Source organism: Phalacrocorax carbo, chromosome 3 (genome assembly GCF_963921805.1).
Source record: "Phalacrocorax carbo chromosome 3, bPhaCar2.1, whole genome shotgun sequence".
Lineage (NCBI taxonomy): Eukaryota > Metazoa > Chordata > Aves > Suliformes > Phalacrocoracidae > Phalacrocorax > Phalacrocorax carbo.
This window is the reverse complement of record NC_087515.1, coordinates 4826288-4846260: the sequence shown is the minus strand read 5'-3', so window position 1 is coordinate 4846260 and position 19973 is coordinate 4826288. Positions and strand designations below refer to the sequence as shown.

At 46.1% G+C, this 19973-nt stretch overlaps 2 protein-coding genes across 2 annotated transcripts; one reads left to right on the top strand and one right to left on the bottom strand.

Moving 5' to 3' along the window:
- Positions 1-5053: 5053 nt before the first annotated feature.
- SPRTN (SprT-like N-terminal domain) lies at positions 5054-11751 on the bottom strand. Its single transcript, XM_064445688.1, has 5 exons — positions 11385-11751; positions 9756-9855; positions 8788-8916; positions 7755-8022; positions 5054-7473 (listed from the first exon to the last, which is right to left on the bottom strand). Exons 1-5 carry the CDS (start codon positions 11660-11662, stop codon positions 6737-6739), a joined length of 1512 nt encoding a protein of 503 aa, XP_064301758.1. The 5' UTR covers positions 11663-11751; the 3' UTR covers positions 5054-6736.
- Positions 11752-11948: 197 nt separating this feature from the next.
- On the top strand, positions 11949-17881 carry EXOC8 (exocyst complex component 8). The gene is made up of 2 exons (XM_009506042.2): positions 11949-13554; positions 14211-17881. The coding sequence occupies exons 1-2, from the start codon at positions 12034-12036 to the stop codon at positions 14817-14819; spliced, it is 2130 nt and encodes a 709-aa protein (XP_009504337.2). The 5' UTR covers positions 11949-12033; the 3' UTR covers positions 14820-17881.
- The last annotated feature ends 2092 nt before the right edge of the window (positions 17882-19973 follow it).

Below are 19973 nucleotides of genomic sequence, written 5' to 3'. Positions count from 1 at the left end.
TCATCAATGCCTATAAATATCTGAAGGGCGGGTGTCAGGGGGATGGGGCCGGGCTCTTTTCAGCGGTGCCCAGCGCCAGGCCAAGGGGCCACGGGCACAAGCTGGAACACGGGAAGCTCCCCCTGAACATGAGGACAAACCCCTTCGCTGTGCGGGTGCCAGAGCAGGGGCACAGGCTGCCCAGAGAGGCTGTGGGGTCCCTTCCCTGGAGACATTCACCCCCCGCCTGGACATGGCCCCGTGCCCCTGCTCTGGGGGTGCCTGCTCCAGCAGGGGTGGGACGGGGTGAGCACCAGAGGTCCCTTCCAACCCCTGCCAGTCTGGGATCTTGCAGCTTTCCATGCCTTGCCTAGTAGAGGCGTTGTCCTCTCTGAAGCCCCCGGGGCGTTATATTCTTAGGACAAGTCTTTCCTTTGGACATGTTCCCGTTTGCCATCTGCCAGAACAGCCCAGATGTTGTACCATATCCTTCCACCACCACATCATCTGGAGCAGCCCATGCCAAGTTGTGTGGTCCTGTCACACACCAGGGCGTTTGTCTTGCTGTTGGTTGAAAACAGCTAGTGTAAGATGTGCTGTGCACTATAAATAGAACAGCCCCTACGAGTCTTTGGAGAAATGCCTGTAAAATAGCAAGCGTGTGCTGGGGTATGCATTAAACAGGCCAAAACCATTGGACTTGGTACACTGCTCAAAATGAAGTGGTATAAAAAAAATAAACTGCTCTGGTCAAATTATTTCTTGCTTCTGAGACGTGCTGCTCTTAAGCCGAACAAAACGGCCAGTGCTTCCTCAAGCCACGTGTGGGTGCTGCGGGCAGGCTGTGTCCCGCTGCCGGCAAGCGCTGCAGAGGCTGCGCCGGCTTCTGCAGGTGGGCACCCTCCGAGCATGCAATTTGCTCAGCTTTTTTGCTTCATGCCTCTCTCCAAACACAACCCACACCCTCCTGGTGAATCAAAAATCCGCTTACAGAGTGGTGGCAGCACGCCCACTGAACCGATCCTCCTGGGAAGAAAGCAGATAATTACTGGGATGCTTCTGGGAAGAAACCAGGGTGGTCAGTGGGAAAGCAAAGGCGGGGAACAAAGAAGTGGGGAGGAAGTGGAGTAGGAGCAGAGGCGCCCTTTGGCTGTTCCCCCATCAGTAAGTTGCTGAATGAAGCTACTAGAAGAATTAAAAACCCCAAGTAAGCCATATTCCTATAGGTAAGATATTGTACTGGGACTTCACTGAGGTCTAGTCCACGTTTTACCCCAGACTTTGAGCAATTAGTAGCAGGGAGAAAGGTAAAGAGAAGGTACTTGCAGTCCTGTAATTTGAAGAAAAAAAGAAGTATTTACCGCTTATAAATTAAGCAATGGGGGAGCCAAGTATTTGGCTTGTTGGTTTTTGCTCCTTCAAACATTCTTATGCGGTTTATGAAATGTCAGGTCTAAGACTTACTAGGACAAAAAAGCAGATGAAACAGTGCGAAGGCTGGGGAGGGTTGGGACAGAGGCAGGGTGAGCTATTCAGGCCAAGCTGCTGCACCTTCTTAGAAACTTAATCTAGTCTTAAAGCAGCCTGGCCTGGCAGAAGCTAAAAGGGAATGCAGGGATTAAGGCCATGGCCATCTCCCATTTTTAGCTTTCACACCTACAATACACTACCCTTTCCTCAGCCTGTCACACCCCTCCAGCTCCCCAGCTTAGCCAAGGAGCCAGAACCACGTTTGTGTGTTAAAGACCCCTCTAACTTCCTACAACTTCACCCTGCCTCTCCTGCTGAACTGGGTTGATGCCATATGGTGACAGAAAATTACATTTTTCACTGCAGTGGATGCAAGTGGTGCGGTATATGTAGAGCACAAAAGGATGCCTTTTGGGTTACTCACTGATAATAACCCAAAAGAGCTACTGGCTCATCTTCCAAGTCCCTCTTGCAGCAAAATTAACAGAAACACAGAAAACCCAGTTAGATGCAAATTCTCCTTCTCAACTCTCTCCACTGGTTGCAGGACCTCCCCCATTCCTCCTCCTTTCACTTGCTTTATGGTCCAGACGGGGCTCCTGCTGATCCACCTTCATCCTGGAGTGCGGGTGTAGGTGAAACACGAGGCTGCTAGTTCTGCACTTTCTGTTCTTTCCCTGTACAGGTTGGAGAGGAAGGAAGTATTACTCCTTAAGTGCAAGGAGTGCCACCTAATGGCCTGTTGAAGAACCCCAAAGCTCCACACAGCCTGCTGTCTTGTTTTTTCCACGTACATGAGTACATCAAAACACACAGAGCGTATTTTCACACACGCACTGAAATAAAGGTCTCTCACATGGCCTGTCTACCCATAAACCACACTTTAAGGGTAATTTAATGTCGGGCCTTTACATTCATATACAAACAATTGTTTCTTTAAGCTTAAGACTTCAAAACAGCTGTAGTAATCCATACAAGAATGAACTTGGGTATTTAATTTGGAGTATAAAGCTCATGAGTGCTGGCTAGCAGGTAAGAAGCAGCTGATGGAGAGCAGCTGTTTCACTTCTATCATTACTGTGTCAGGCAGCAACAATCATATGCTCACAGGGGAATTTAGGTCAGATGTAACCTCAGGAGGTCACCCAGCCCAACCTTTTAGCAGCCTTTCAATTTAAGGTGGCAAAATGCGACAGCTGATGCACGGACACCGTGTTCAAGCATGACCAGCTCCAGCAGCCGTGGAGCAAACCGCTGTGGTGGCAGCCAGAGCAGTCTGTGCCACCTCACCGTGAATCGCTCCAACCGATTTAGACGAGACATCCATCTCGCCTTTCCTCAGAAACTCACCGTTTCTCCTGTCTCGCTGTTACGCTTCGATACAACGTGACTTGCTTCGCTTGAAGGATGCGTAGGGATGCGGTGTGTGGAGAAAAAATGCAACAGAACCGAGGCTCCAGAAGAACACCTGAGGAAGAAGAAAAATCCTCACAAGCCATTTACTCCACAGCACATCTTGCTGCTGCAGCAAGAGAAGCTTGACGTGTGAGCAGGTACTTCTCATTTCGGGAATTATTCGCCAGCTCCAGTCCAGTTACGACTAAGCCCTCTCTAGCCTTTGATTTTGTCACACGTTACCTGGTATCCTTTGTTACTAACACTGGCACAGAGGCAGGTAGCGCCGCATAGCGTAAGCCCTGCTGTACGTTGTTTGATATGAACACTGTCTAGTTCTCTTGAAAAAAATGTTCCCAGAGAGGAGGCTCAGGTAGCCAATTCCTACGCTTTGAGCGGCAGCACCATCGCTGCCCGAGGAGCGTACCTCCACCTAGACATAAACAGCCTGCTCATCAGCTTACGCATAGGAGTTGGGGTAGAACTTGCTTTAAGAATACACTTGCCGCGTGACCTAGATACCCCAAGTGAATACAAATAGCGGTTGGGCTACGGGAGATGGTAAAATGCCTCATTATCACTTCCAGAAGATGCTATAAAGCAGACTATTTCTATTATGTATCTTCTTGGAAGATAGTGAATTATTTTTATTATTCCGGAGAAAAATGCTACTTCCAGTTCCTTCATCAGAATTCATCAAGTATTATGAAAACTTCCTAGATAACTTTTCCCTAAAAAGTAAAAAAATACTTGAAACTGTTTGACCTTCAACATTTCTTGCCCGATAACCAGTTTCAAGCAACTTAACAGCAGCCTCTTCCCTAATAACGAAGTAGGTAAGTGACCCCCAGTTAGGTGCTTTGACCTCTAGAAATGTTATGTGGATCATTCCGAGCAATTCCAGTAGATCCCCGCAGAATAACATTGCTTTTGGCTTTGGTTTGCAGAACCATTTGTTGACCTCTCTCTTACCTGATTTGTCTCAAAAGTCAAGCGTATTGACTTGTTTCTCCAATTCCCAGTCACGCAACTTACTCTGCAGTTCAGCAAAGCACGTTTTTTTCAAGATTTGTTACTGGCGTGTGTCGTTATAGATGGTATCTAAACTCATTCAGGACAAAGTCAACTGATATTGAGATGAAATTTCTCACCTTTGACCCAAATCTACCAGGATATTTTAAAAACATGCTTGTAGTCATTGTTATAGTTGTGGGAAGGACACTATTCAAGAACAAAATCTTACAGAACCAGCACTCACAGTAATATAGCTGAAAAAACAAGGCCATGACCTGTTAATAATAGCCTGCAACAGGTAGGAACTGCAAAGCCTATCCACCCAGCCCTTTGTCACCTTTATCTCTGTGTAAAAGAGATCTTGGCATCGTAACGCTTCATTGTAAAAACATGTATGGGCAGAGGTGGTGTTTTTTCCACAGCTGGTCCAAAATTGCACAATTGTTTTGAAAAGAGATCTATTTTAGGCCGCTTGTGTATTTGAGACAGGACTTGCATGTAGCTTAAGCTCCCTCCCAGCCCCCGGCAGGCCACTGCATTCCAAAGGCCAACGGCACATTTGTTTTCCATTTGTTGTTCAAGTGAACACTGTTGATGTAAAAGAAGATATTAAAAAAAGCCCATTTGAATATGAAAAATGTATTTAACAATACCCACAGATCTTCCCTTCCTGGAGCAACCCTCTACTCTTACCAGCTGCAGTGGGAAAGACAAACCAGGAAACAGATGGGAACAATAGTAAGGGAAACGTATCTCCAAAAATGCTTCACGATGTGAGAGACCGTTGTGAGAGACCATTCCTGATGTGAATCTAGTCCTCATCTTAAAGGACACGTGGTAGTACAAACACTTCTGAATAGTACTGTCAAGTATCATGTCAGGTTTCACTGGGGACACTGACACATACTGCAGCTCTAAGAAGGAAGTATGGAAAATTAGCATCTCAAATCAAGTTTTAAAAATCAGTATTTGTGAAATTTTCCACAGAAATGCAAGAGAAGTGAAACTGTGATAAAAATATGATGGAGAAAGGGCAGAGGTTGATGCAGTCTATATTCACCAACACCTGTTTTTACAGGGAAATTTAAGAAGGAAAAGTGTTAATACAGAAAGGATCTATTAAACCAGACTGTTATTAGATACACAGGGGAGCAACACAAGGTGGCCACAACTGCCACGTGAAACCCAGGCTTAATGAAAATCTAAAAATCAGTACCAATTTATTCAGAATATGCAAGAACAAACCAATACACATTAAACATCTGTAGCATCAGTAGATAAAAAAATACACCAATGTTTAAAGAGAGCAAAGGTATCATTTGCCAGATTCCTTTGCACATCAGTTTATTTCCCAATTTCAAAAGGGAGCAGCAAGTAATTAGTTATATAATAAGGCAAACATACGTGCATCCGAGGCTAATATAGCCATTTGAAGTTGTAGCAGCAATATATGAATCAGCATAATTTATTTATTTTTTTTTTTTACACACAAAAATATTTATAAACAGTTTTACAAGTAAGGAATCAAGCTGTTAACTGTTTAACCAGTTAGCTACTTCCAGTGCAGCAAGAGAACTGCTAACATTTTGGAAAGTTTCTATAGAAAACACATCCTCTCAGCATTGGTAACATTCCACAGCACAATGGGTTTAGCGCCCAACTGGCTGGCCTGCTGGATACCAACCACCAAGCTGGCTGGCTTCCAGAAGATGCAACACAAAGACTGTCAGCCAGTGTCCATCCAATGCCATTTTGGCCTGTAAAGCACTGGAAATCTGAAAAAATCATGAAGGCTTTTATGACATGGCCAGGAACAGTCTTGACCGGACCACTGCCAGTATTCCTCACAACTTCCACTTACTAGTATCAGCATATGGGGGTCAGTTACTCTCACATGAAAACCCATATCCTAAAGACTAGTAAACTTACAACGCAGAGTTTGTGCAAATCATCAGGAGAAGTGGGCGGAGAGTCTAGCTGGGATTCTGGACCTTAAGACACAGACATGACTGAAGTTTATTAGCTTCCATTTGACCACTCCCATTTCTAACAGATTAGCTAACTTCTAAATCCTTTTTGAAAACAAGCTCCTCAAAATGATTTATTTTTTTGAGCCCTTAAACATAGGGTGTTCTCCTCATCTACCAAATATTTTCTGCTTGACTTCCTAGCACCTTCATCGCACTTCTGGATCTTCTCTTCCTGCTGCAATCCACTCACTAAACCCAAACGGATGCTTTGCGGGTTTTGATGCCTGTGCCTCTCCCATCCTTGACAAAAGCCTGTATTTGAGATTCTCACTCTCATCTATCTTTTCAAAAAGGTCAGGGGTGAGAAGGACCGCCTGAAATTCTAACTGTGGCTTATGCAAAATACTTACTATTCTAAAAATACATGCCACTTGATTACATTGCAGTAAACAGAAGAATTCCTATCTATTAGAGGTGGTTAACTTTAAGAATGGCCAAAAACACTTAAAACCCAACCACCACCATGAAGGGGTCTTAAGAACAAAGACAAATCAGCAGGATTAAAAATGTCTTACATTTTAAAAACTGCCTCAAAAATACGCCGTTTGGCAAGTATCCACCTTCCGCTGTATTACCCAGATTCTGCAGCAAGAACGTTGGCACAAACGTCCAACTACTAAAACCTGAGCATCCGATTCTTTGGAACACAAGTAGCAGCCAGTTTCCCAGCCAGCGCTGATGTGCAACTCGGCAAAACGCGTTGCTCAGCAAGCTGACAGTAGTTTAAATTCCAGTTCAGAACAGACACAGAGGAACAACCACAGCTAAGCAAACCCTGAAGCAAAGTCAGTCTTCAAGCAGTGCTTTCAGCCCTGGTTTATCTTTTTGAAACAGCTTTCTGAAAGGTTTTATCCAAGACAAGAATCAAGGTGTTCATTTATTTTAGACTCCAAAACCTCGGTCTGGCAAACAGGACAACTGACTTTTTTATCCTGCCTTACAGCAGTGCTGGAACTTGCAGAGGACACTGTAGATTCAGCTTGGGTTTTCACAGGTGTCTTGATACTTAAAGGGACCTCAGTATGCCCTTTTTTAATGAAATAGTTTTCAAAGGCAGTTTTGTCTTCCACTTTTGGCCACTGGTGCCGTGTATTAGTACATTCTGAGCTTTTTTTCTCAGAAGCAACCTGAGCTGCTGTTGTCGGCTCAGAACCAATTTGTTTCGGTGGCCTGTTACAAAGCGGCGTAACTCTCTTGCCATTTGCAGAACCTTGGTTTGATTTTTCTTCCGTAACACGAGCAATTTTAACAGGTGATCCATTAACACACTGGTAAGCTTTTGTATCAGCAACAGAGAGTTTAGGAAACTCGCGCTTTGAAGCCAAGTTCATTTTCTCACTGGCATCATCAGTGTAAAGTGGAAAGAAGATGCCACTACGGGGTGATTTTTCAAATTTTATCTCATTTTTAGGGATTGGTATTGTCTTTAGTGTTGAATGATACTGTGAGCCAGGTGTTTCACTGTTTCTAACGCTGCTGCTGGAATTTGTGCTTTTTTCTGAGAGTCCACTGTCTCCTCCTCCAAGCCGATAACCCTTCCCACTGAAAGGCACCAGATCTTGCATATCACGCGTTTGTGTCTTGACTGGAAAATAAGAAGAAAATAGGAAAAATTTAGTAACTTTTTCATATATAAATCATGGGCGTAGTATTTTATGTGCATTGCCCAAAAAGGTCTGCTGCTTGAGAACAGTGCAGCAAACCAAGCCTTTTGCAAATAGTTGAGAAGGAGCCTAGAAATGCACAAATAAAATGGGCCCTGTTCTTTGCTAAGTAACAGCAATAACAGAACAAGGCTCATGCGGTGGCTGATCTGTAGTTGCTCAAGGAACTGTTTGGAAAAGAAAAAAAAAATATTTTAAGTACCTTTGTTAGTTAACTCCGAATTTGGAAGTTTTGCTGGCTGGGTTTTCTCCTTGGATTTCTTAGAAAAGTTCTCTGGCTCCTTCACTTTTGTGAATGTACCGCCACATGTCTCTTGATGCTCAACCCACCAGAAGTCTCGTGCAGAGGGTGCTCTATTCATTGAACGTTTCACGTATCCAAAGTAAGGTTTCCTGTTTTGACAGGGGCCATTGCATCGCCACCAGTGCTGGCGGTACAAATCCACCTCATCATGAAAAGTATGATAAATCTAGGTTAAAAAAAAAAAGAAAAAAGCCATTGTTCAGAAAGGTTCTAATTTTACATGACTAGCTCTACAATTATTTTTTAAAATATATTACTATTCCATCCATTCCATTACTGCTGTGATCTCTACATTACCAGCTAAAAGAGCTGAAATCAGATCAACATTTAGATACTATTAAAACAAAACTTTAAAAAGAGACAGGATGTATAGGAATATGTCCTGGCTGTCCTGCTTGAACTGCAATAAAATAATTTTAAAATCTACCTACAATTTTACCCTAAGCGGCATACTGTTTAGAATGCATTGTAAACAACAGCAGTATTATATTCTCCCTCCAGCTATTATCTTAATTGATCTTATCAGACACATTATTTTAAAATATCATCAACCCATTAGCCTCTACTGATATAAATCTTAACTAAAACAGACTGCTTTTCCTCAGATATTATTCGGAACATGGAGCTATTCTCTCCCTGGTATCATTAAGTTGTTTCAAGTTTAAAACAAAAGCTTAAAGGAAAATAATTACAGAGGGTATACTTGAAAGTTATGACTCTAATAACTCACCACATCTTCCTTAACCTGTTCCCCCACCATCCCCAACAAGGTAACTATGGAACTGGCACACACTTGGATACAAAGCTGTACTGCTGCCAGCTGCGGAGCGTCTAACAAGAACAAGTACATTACTCATACCACATGAGGCATACTAAAAAAACAAATCAGGAAGAAACCTCTATTAAATTAGGTTAAGTGGATTATGCTTACTGTGACATTGGCTCCAGTCAAGCGATTAATGCGACGCATGTGTTTGCGGAACTCTGGTCCATGAGATTCACGATCTTTGTCATTATTAGTAACAAAAAGCAGGGCATGGATCATTTCATGCAACAGTGTCTGAAATTATGCAAATCATTAGCTATTTACTAAAAAGCATCACATATGGTTTCAAAATTAAGCTAGAAGTATTTTACTCCTCTACACTGATCTTGGTACTGATCTTATTTTCATGCATTCACATGTTCAGCCTGAGTCATAAAAACATAATACTTACCTACCCGTCAAATCAAATCACCTCTATTCCCATACCACAAAAACATGATGGAGAATATTACTACAATAAGTGACATTCCAGAAAGGAGAATTAATCCTCAAACTTAACTCAGATCTTTAAAGAGATCATCCCCTCTACAACCCCAAAAAAGAGACACTTGTGAGAAAGTTGGAACTTCCACAGCAATTCTGTCCATTAAGCAAATCCGAATGTTGAGCCAGCTCAAAGCAGCAGCCCTGACGGAGGCATGGGAGGCAACACAAAGTTATGTTTACAGTCATATCCTATATCCTTATTTTCTGCTATTGCCCTTTTGACCTAAAAGATGCAACTACAGCCATTTTCTGATTGTGCTTTCAGTGCATGTTTGGTTTGTAACATTAGAGGATAATTTAGGAGCAAAAAAGTTGGTTTGGGTTTGTTTTTAACCTGTATAAAGTCAGTAAAATAAACAAGTTACTTTAGACTCCTACTCTGAGCTGCCCATTTAGAAACAAAACTGAAAGATTAACGTGATATTGCAACAAAAGCAACAGAAATGTAACAATATTGATCATTAAATAGTCGTGGCTTTAAGTCACTGTACATAAGAATCCCACTATGACATGTGAAATGTTTGTATGCAGTGGGGGCTGGCACAATACATTTTTTTTTTTTAGATTCATGAGCAATCTTCAAATACCTCAACGAGATCCTTCCTTGGTCTTAACTTTAGGAGCGGCTCACTTAGACGAATGGAACACATTCCACCTTTTCCTTCATATCTACACACTCCAGCACACCTGAAAGACACAGAAAGAAAATATTAAAAGCCACTTGTTTCTGCGGCAGATGAATAAAATTGAGAATTGCAGCTAAAACACTAGGTAATTCAGAACATAAAACACTTTTAACTGTTAGTAGTTACTTGAAAAGCTCAACATCATTAAGCAAAAAAAAAAAAAGAAAAAGCCCACAATTTCCTTAGAACAGGCTGTGACTGAACAAGCAAAACTGAAACTGTAAGTTATTAGGCCTCTTGCAATCACTTAATTCAAAGCTAGCAATCCTGTCGGGGCGGAAGGGGAAGTCACAAGTTCCCTGCTAACCCAAGTCACTAACAATAGGATGAGAGGAAATGGCCTCAAGCTGTGTCAGGGGAGGTTTAGGTTGGATATTAGGAAAAATTTCTTTACTGAAAGAGTGGTCAGGCATTGGCACAGGCTGCCCAGAGAGGTGGGGGAGTCACCATCCCTGGAGGTGTTCAAAAAACATGTAGACGTGGCACTTCAGAGCATGGTTTAGGAGGCCTGGGGGTGTTGGGCTGGCAGTTGGACTTGATGATCCTAGAGGTCTTTTCCAACCTTAATGATTCTATGAACCTGTTTCAGAGGCAGAGGACTGTTTTCATTAGAACTCCTGATGGAGCAAAACACAAAAAATAGAGGCTGGAGATTCAGAGCAGCCAACACAGACTTAACTGCTGGTTGCTGTAATTTCACCTCTCACCCTCCCCCAACTTCTGGCTCTTACTGAACCTTCACGTACCATCACTTCTGCATGCCAATCCACCAGAAAGCACTTTTTGTTATTGAGTTTAAAGCTTGCTGCAACCAGCAGAGGACAAGAGGGGGCAGGACTTCAGCAGCCGGCAATTGCATCAGCTGATGTGCTGCAGAACTGCAGCCTGCATTTCAAAGCTTTCCTTTTTGTTTTTAAATTAATATTTTAAATTTTAGTCTCAGGTTTCTTGTATATTCCCCTTCCCAGTCTATTCTAAATCTTATTAATATACTACAATTTCATATTTGCCTTTCTGCCATGTTGTAAAGCTATCATAAAGCTTGATAACAAGAGAAATGACAGCAATACAAGTGCATTAAGTTTTGACATATGCAGTTTAAGACCAAGTTATTTATTCCGCTTTAACATCTCTCCAGTTTTCCCAGCACCACGGGAAAAGCCATTTATGGCTGCGAAGGACGACCAACGACAGCCAAAACAGACCAACCCACACCCTGGGGTACAAACTGCATTAGAAAAGCAGGACATTCAGACACCTAGAAGAGCGGCTGTTGCACGAGCACACCGTGCCTACGGAGCCACGGTTAGGAGCAGCACGGAGTGACAAGTGACAGCTTTCCTCCCCCTCCCTGAGGCCCACAGCCACGCCAGGAGATGAGCCGCCCGTCACCTTGCTCTGACACAGCTGCTGGGGCCACTGGGCGACGGGAAGGACCGGCCTCCCCCGTCCCCGCCGCCCCTCGGGCCCCGGCCCCCTCCCCACGCAGGGCTGCCCTGTGAGCAGCCCCCCCACGCCGCGATGGCCTACAGGGTCATTCGTGGGCTCCACGACACCTCGACGGCCGCCAGGCGCCCCCAGAAGAGCGTCTCGTTGAACTGCACGAAGAGGCCGTGCACGTCGGGGCTGGGGTCCAGCAGCTCCCAGGCCTCGTCCACCACCGACAGCGGGCGGAGGGGCGAGGGGTCGGGCGAGGCTTCAGGGCACGCTGCCGCCGCCGCTGCCTCCTCCGCCGCTGCCTTATCCTGCGCTTCCCACAGCTCCTGGAGCTGGAGCGCCAGCACGAAGTCGTCCTCCTCTGTCTCCATCCCGCCCGGTACGGCCGCGAGGCGGCCCCTGCTGCCAAAGAAGCCCAGGGCGCATGCGCGCTGCGCAACGAACGCCGCTCCGCCACCGCCGCCTTCCCACTACGCATGCGCCGAGCGCCGCCTAACACAACCCCGTACTCGGGCGCCTGCGGACGGGACTCCTCCCCCGCCCCGCCCCGCCCCGCCCCGTGGGCGGTGCGTCCCCCTCGCGGCGGCCCCGCGCGTCACTCGGGCCGGTTGCTTTCCGGCGGGGCGGCGGCGCATGCGCGATGCTGGCGCAGGCGGCGTACCTCCCGCTGTGCGCAGGCGCAGCGGCCGTATCCCCGGCGGCGGCGGCGGCGGCGGGGCGGGTGCCGGGCAGCGGGGCGGTGATGGCGATGGCGCTGGGCGAGGGCGGCGGCGGGAGCCGGCTGCGGCGGCAGCTGGAGTCGGGTGGCTTCGCGGCGGGGGAGTACGTGAAGCAGCTGTCGCAGCAGTCGGACGGGGACCGGGACCTGCAGGAGCACCGGCAGCGCATCCAGGCGCTGAGCGAGGAGACGGCCCAGAGCCTGAAGCGCAACGTCTACCAGAACTACCGGCAGTTCATCGAGACGGCGCGGGAGATCAGCTACCTGGAGAGCGAGATGTACCAGCTCAGCCACATCCTCACCGAGCAGAAGGGCATCATGGAGGCCGTCACCCAGGCCCTGCTCCTCCAGGCTGACCGCGACGACCCCGCCCTGGGCGCCCGCCGCGCCGCCGCCGCCACCACCGACCCCTTCCTGCCCCTGTCGGCCAAGGAGGCCGCGGCCAGCGAGGAGGGGCGGCAGCGCACGCTCACCACCCTCCTGGAGAAGGTGGAGGGCTGCCGCGACCTCCTGCCTGAGAGCCCCGGCAAGTACCTGGTCTACAACGGCGACCTGGTGGAGTACGACGCCGACCACATGGCCCAGATCCAGCGGGTGCACGCCTTCCTCATGAACGACTGCCTGCTCGTGGCCACCGCCCTGCCCAACCGCCGCGGCGCCTACCGCTACGATGCCCTCTACCCCCTCGATGGGCTGGCTGTGGTCAATGTCAAGGACAACCCGCCCATGAAGGACATGTTCAAGCTGCTCATGTTCCCCGAAAGCCGCATCTTCCAGGCCGAGAATGCCAAGATCAAGAAGGAGTGGCTGGAGGTGCTGGAGGAGACCAAGCGCAACCGGGCCCTCAGCGAGAAGCGACGCCTGGAGCAGGAGGCCCTGCCCAGGCCTGCCCCGACACCCCCTGAATCCACCAACCCCTTTGAAGAGGATGATGAGGAGGAAGAGCCTTCTGCTGAGGAGGAGGTGGTCGACCTCTCACTTGAGTGGATCCAGGAGCTGCCAGAGGACTTGGACGTCTGCATCGCTCAGCGGGACTTCGAGGGGGCGGTGGACCTCTTGGATAAACTCAACGAGTACCTGGGGGACAAGCCTGTGAGCCAGCCCGTGAAGGAGCTGCGGGCCAAGGTGGATGAGCGGGTCCGGCAGCTTACGGACGTGCTGGTGTTTGAGCTGTCTCCAGACCGCTCGTTGCGAGGAGGGCCACGGGCCACCCGCCGAGCTGTGTCCCAGCTCATTCGCTTGGGCCAGTCCACCAAGGCCTGTGAGCTCTTCCTGAAGAACCGGGCGGCCGCAGTGCAGACAGCCATCCGACAGCTGCGCATCGAGGGTGCCACGCTGCTCTACATCCACAAGCTCTGCCACGTCTTCTTCACCAGCCTTCTGGAGACGGCGAGGGAGTTTGAGACGGACTTCGCTGGTAACAACGGCTGCTACTCAGCCTTCGTTGTCTGGGCCCGCTCTTCCATGCGGATGTTTGTAGATGCCTTCAGTAAGCAAGTATTTGATAGTAAAGAGAGCTTGTCGACTGCAGCAGAATGTGTCAAGGTGAGAGGGTCCAAAGAGGGTGATGTGACATGATGGCCAAAACAAAGGCTGCAAAGCTTGTAAATCCTCGTTTCTAACCCTAGGTTAGCTGTTGACTCTTGAGTGGGTCTCCAGAGAGGTTTCCTACATCAAAAGGTTAATATTAATTTGGGGTTGATTTGGTTTTTTGCAGTTTAACAGGAAAATGTTAAGATGAAAATACGCAGCAAGAAAAGCCCTGCCTTTATCAGAAATGCAAAATGTGTTTGTTCTTAATTTGTCTTTAACCACTAGGAGGTCCTAAAATTTACATGAGCTACATTTGAATGATGAGTACTTTGAAGACTTTCTGTTTGTTTTTCAGGCCTGTCCTGGACTACATTTCCATAACTTTTTGCAAGACTAACTTTCTCAGTTATTGTTTCTTTCAGCTGCTAATGTGGGGGGGAAGCATGTTTGGCGGGGTTATAATATAATTGTCCAGATAGTTTTTCACAGGCAGGGTTTATCCTTCAGTTATTAATTTCTCATTCATGAGGAATTTCTTAAAGCAGGTGAAAAAGTGAAGCATGACTACTGCTTCCCCATTTTCTGAGAATGATAGATTCAGTAAATGTGTGAGATGTAAAGGGGGCCTGCACACTAGTAACATCCTGTACTTTTCCTTAATACCCAAGGTGGCTAAAGAGCACTGCAAGCAGCTTAGCGAGATTGGACTGGATCTCACCTTCATCATTCATGCCCTTCTGGTGAAGGACATCAAAGGTGCTTTACAGAGCTACAAGGATATCATCATCGAGGCCACCAAGCACCGCAACTCTGAGGAGATGTGGAGAAAGATGAACCTAATGACTCCAGAGGCGCTGGGGAAACTCAGGGAAGAGATGAGGAGCTGCGGGGTAGGCAATTTTGACCAATACACGGGCGATGACTGCTGGGTCAACCTTAGCTATACCGTAGTAGCTTTCACCAAGCAGACTATGGCCTTCTTGGAGGAAGCATTAAAGCTTTACTTTCCAGAGCTGCATATGGTTCTTTTGGAGAGTCTTGTGGAAATCATCCTGGTGGCTGTCCAGCATGTTGATTACAGTTTGCGGTGTGAACAGGACCCTGAGAAGAAAGCATTCATTAGGCAGAATGCATCCTTCCTGTATGAAACTGTCCTTCCGGTTGTGGAAAAAAGATTTGAGGAAGGAGTTGGAAAGCCAGCCAAGCAGCTACAGGATCTGAGAAATGCTTCAAGATTGATGCGTGTAAATCCGGAAAGTACCACCTCTGTGGTGTGAAGTGACCTGACTGTTCTTATGAACAGAGTGTGAAAGCACTTACTGAAAATGTTGTACATTGAATCTATGAACTAAATGGGTTGGGTGTTTGGTTTTTTTTTGAGTCCCTGAAAAATGCAGAAGTCTAACTGCTGCATTTCAGAAGCTGAAGGCTCAAAAATCAAAGCCTGCAAGCATGCAAGGCTTTTCTTGGTGGATGGCCGGTAGGGGAAGGAGAAGTAAGGTCGAGGTCACTTGTTGTTGGGCGACATATCCTGTAAGAATGGCTTGTGTAGTGTTTGTGGCTTGGGAAATACTATAATGTACAATTTTTGGCCAAATGTTTGTGGAAGTCTTAAATATACGTACACCATATGGCAGGAAAAGATCACTTCTCATCGTGTCACTGTAGGAATTCTTGAAGGCAGTGTTCTGGTAGGAGGGGAAGTGCTGAAATGCTCCCAGGGCGTGGTATTCAGTGAGGCACATCCACCGTCCAGCTGTGACTCAGCACTGCAGATAAAAACCATGGATTTGCAGAGTCTGGTTTGTTTGGTAGCAGTGCAGACTCTTCAATTTCTTCAACATTCAAATTCTCTTCACTCACTTCAGAGGCAGACCTAAATTAAAAATGGTTTTTGTATAGGGTTTTGTGATTGGGTGAAGGGGCTTCTGTTTAATAAACTGACCTGTTGGCTTAAATTACAGCTCTCTGAAAATAAACCGTCTGCTGTCAGAAACATTTGTTCCCTTCGGAGAAGAAGTGAGAATAACTTTCTTCCCTTCCCTTTTGTGTTCCCCTTGTTTTCTCATGGACTCCATTGGGGTCAAGACCATTTGATGAAGTACGTGCTCTTGCTTGAGGTGCTGTCGTAAATGCATTATGGGCTATTACCTACTGGTAGAAACCATAGAGAAGAGGCATAAATGCTCTTGAAATGGGCAGGGCAGGGAGAGAGTCTGATGGTACTGTTTCATTTGGAGGAAACAGAATGCTAGTTTTGCTGTACGAAAGCAGCACGAGATGAAGAGACTGGGTGTGAGGCTTTTTGTCAGTGATGCGATCTTCAAAATACACACTGTCTCTCCTGCAAATATTAGTATCATCTCCTGTACTACAGCAATAACCAAGAAGATCTGTTGCAGAAAACACAAGGGCTGTATTTGGTTGGGAACTCTCTTGTAGGTGGGGGAAGTTTATGCAAATGCTTGGTTGGATTGAAGGCGATGGCTATCTCATTCAGTATGTGTCTCTGAAAATAAAATAAGCCAAGTCTTATGTAAAGGCTGGCTTTAGAAAGCTGTCAGCATCATCTTCTAAGCTGCGTAAACTTCTTCCCCTTTAGTGCAGGCTTCCTCAATAATGAAAAAATCGCGTTACAGCTAAGTAACCTTTTTATTAGACTTTCAATAAGTGTTCCTAACTGGAATAATTGAGTATCCTATTCCTCTTGCGCTTTCAAATGAAAGCTTTTGCAATTTGTGTCATGTTAATGAATGCCCTGTGACTGCCTGAGCAAACAGGAGATGTCGCCAGTAAAACATTCTGCATAACTGCTAATACTGGAGCTTCATTTCTCCCAGTTTTTACTTTAGTGGCTAGTATTCTTCCTCTTGCTCTTTGGATGCCTTTCGAACTGTCAGATTTTGCAAAACATGCTACAGTCTCTGCTCGCTTGCTCTCCAGCATTTGAGCCTTTTGCTAGGAAATCACAGAAAAAAGGTGTACAAAAATGGTTTTAAAGGGTAACACGGTGCTCTTCGCTAAAACCGATTGAAGGCCAGTTTTATTTTAAGGTACAGGGACAGTGAGAATTAGATCTTGTGTGAACACATTATCTCCAAGAGGGAGCCGCGCAGGTGTCATGTCACTAGTGAACCATCTTTGATACCAGAACCTAGTGATGTACTTCGACGTAATATATTCTCTGTCATCTGTTTAAAGCGGGCAAAGGTACCAACCTGGCCTTATGCAATTTGAGAAATATTTTCAAGTGGATTATAAGTGAGAGCTCTCCATGATGACGGGTATTTCGGAGAGGGAGAAGGGAGGGCTTTTTTTCTCTGAAGACAGGTATATTTTATAGTTTTTACAGCAGAAGAGAGTATCTTGTGAGTGCAGAATAAGTACAGATGAGCCTTATGTAATTTTTGGGTTTTTTTGCCTTGCCTTGCAAAGGAAGGGTAGGCTGTGCAACTGCAGCTCAAGACTCTGATTATTGTGAAGCTTGAGGATTTTCTGCCAGAAGCAGAAATTCCCAATTCCCAATTCCCAGCTCTGGCATAAGATTGAATAGGAGGAGCGCCCTATTCATGCTTCCATTTCAAGCTGGTGTAGCACATCTTGGCCTCATCAGAGGATGAAATGTAGACTAATTCTGCCATGTGCTCTGCTAAGCCCTGACACCATTCCCTTCATCAATCTATTTACGGCACGCAGGGCCTAGTGATTTTGTCTGCCGTCATCCATGGAGACGTGGGCTTATGTAGATGTTGGTTTTAATGGATCAGGGAATCTGGCCTTTCCTTTGGGTGATCAGATATGATGCTTGTGTGCCTGTCACAATTCAAACAGGCATGTGGGTTTGTGGGTAGCTGTAGGTGGCACTGATACTTTGTAACTGGTGAATCTATTCAAGTCATAATAAAAGAAAAACAATTACTTAAGGAAAAAGGTGTGCAATTAAATTAAACACGCTTTGTATGTTAATTCAGTTAAGAGAAAACATTAACGTATGCTGAGAGTCATGGTTTAATAAATTTCAGATTTGCAGACGGTCATTTGGAATGGCACTTCTCTTTTCCTGAGCTGTACGCTGGGGATAGCGGTGTTCAAGTTGGGATTTGCAGTAACTACTGAATGATACGATAGCAGTTTTGTTGATCTGGGGAGGAAGTAGTTGTATTTTTTTGTTTGAGACAATTGCATATAAAATCTGGTTTCCTTTAGCTGCTGTGACACAATTGTGATGTGTAAAATGAAGATTTTATTTTTAATTCAGATGAATTTATGTATTAGAACTTAATGCAATAACTTTTCTGAACAGTGAGGACCGTGTATTAAAACTTTTGGACATACAACACTAGCGGTGTATTTCTGGTTTTATTACATCATTATCAGAAAGGGGACGCTTAACTTGAGTGCTGAACGTGCAGTACAGTCCATCTCCTCACTAGGTGGAGTTTTGTCTGCTGAAGCCTCAGCGTGCGGTGGGCAGGCACGGGCATTAAACCTGTGCTGCCTCGCAGGGTGCCTTGGGACGTGTTTGCGGCACACCGGGGAATTGGGATGCTGCGCCGAACGATTCGGATGTTAGGGTGAACTATTTTTCCTTCCTCAGTAGTGCTTTTCTTCTGCATTTTCTAATTTTTGTACCGTTAATTTCTTAATTCTTCATGTTTTCTTTTCCTGCTGTGTTTCTACGCCGTTGGCAGGCATCCTGCAGAGGGTCTCGGCGTGCTACGTTTTCTGAAGGCACGTACCAACGCGTGACTTTTGTTCTGCCTGAAAGACGCTGCTAGATTGCGAGCCCCTGCAGAGGTGTGAAAAGTCGCTTGCCCCGCCTTCAGCTGCCTCGTGTGAGATGTTCAGCTTAATGCCTTCTCCAGGTGAAGCCTGTGTGACCTCTTGTCATTTTACTTCAATATTGGACTGAAATTCCAATGAGAGCTCACGCTCGTAACGCAGCTTTGTGCTCCAGCACAATAACGCGGGAGGTCCCCACCACCGATCTGCATAACTTACGCACTCTTTATGTTCCCTTTGCTGCACAACTCTTATGCTTTAATTGGGTTACCTTTTACTTAAAAATACTAGTAGTTCTGCAAACTCCCAGTGTGTTTTCTCTGAAAAAAATAAAACCCAGAATGGGGCATATCTGCCAAGGAGCTTTGTGTCTACAGGCTATGCTCACATACTTTCCCTCTGAGGTTTAAGCATTGTGATATGTGTTCAGTCCCCACAAACTCTGGAAGGAAGTGGAGAGAGAAACACTGCAAACTGTGGGAAGAATGTTTCCCAGTCTTTGTGAAAATAGATTTGCGCCCTTTATAATTACAAGGGATGCGACTAGAGTAATAGATCAGAACTTGATTGAGCCACCTTGGACACAGAGTAATTACCTCTTGAGTATTTAGGAAACCTGGCTAATACAACTTCAGTGGCCTCAACATGTCCCGTAATACCATTCTCAACTTCAGGGTTATGGGCTGAAGAGATTCCCTGTTACAGAGGTGCTCTGTTCGACACAGCAGAGAGAAAGTACTAGCAAGAGGCCTGGCCTGTGCTGGCCACTGAGCCGTGTTCCCCTTCCCAGTGGATTACGGGGCTGATCAGGACAGCTTTAGGGCAATTTTAGATGACCCTTCTGTGACGCTGTGGTATTTATCCTCTCTCCCTCCCCATGCAGCTGCTGGATCACAGCTTCGCTTCGATGGCCTGAGCATCCCACTTCTCACCCGAGGAGAAGATTATATGGGAGGACGGAGAGAACTTGCTCCCCAAATTCCTTGAGGAGAGCTGTGATGGCACAGGGTTACCACTGGAGGTCCCACAAGAGCTCTGCATTGGTGAGCATCACCTCGGCGCAGGGGAAAAGGCCATGCGCGGTACATCCGAGCATTCAATTTGTTCTCATAGACCGGTACAAGAGCTAAAAGCAGGTATGAAAGCTGAGATATGAATCTCTTCATGTCATGGCAGGAGCTGGACTCTGAGACATCGGCAAAGATTACCCAAAATATAATTTGGCCCGGCAGGTGTTGGGAATCCTGCTCAGATGTGCTGGTGTGTTGGCATGTGATTATTGAATGTATTGCATTAGGGAGCTGGACCAGGGAGAAGAGCAGGCAGCATTAATTTCATTGCTGCTTGGGAAATCCTTGGAGATGCTTGGATTAATAAAGATTTCAAGTTATTTAAAAAAAAAAATAAATCATGCAGCTCTTCAGCTAGTTGCACCAACACACAATTCTTTCTCTGTCATCCCAGAAAGCTGATCCAGTCAAAATCAGAATTCTCATGAAGGTGAGAGAGAGTTAGCCAAATCCCTTGTGATACGAGGCGTGTGAATCTAAACACCTGCAAACTTGGGCAAAATTGAGATCTGAACTTCAGGCAGTCCCCAGCCTGACTCTGGGCTGAGGGAAAACCTTGCCTCAAACGCTTCCAGACTT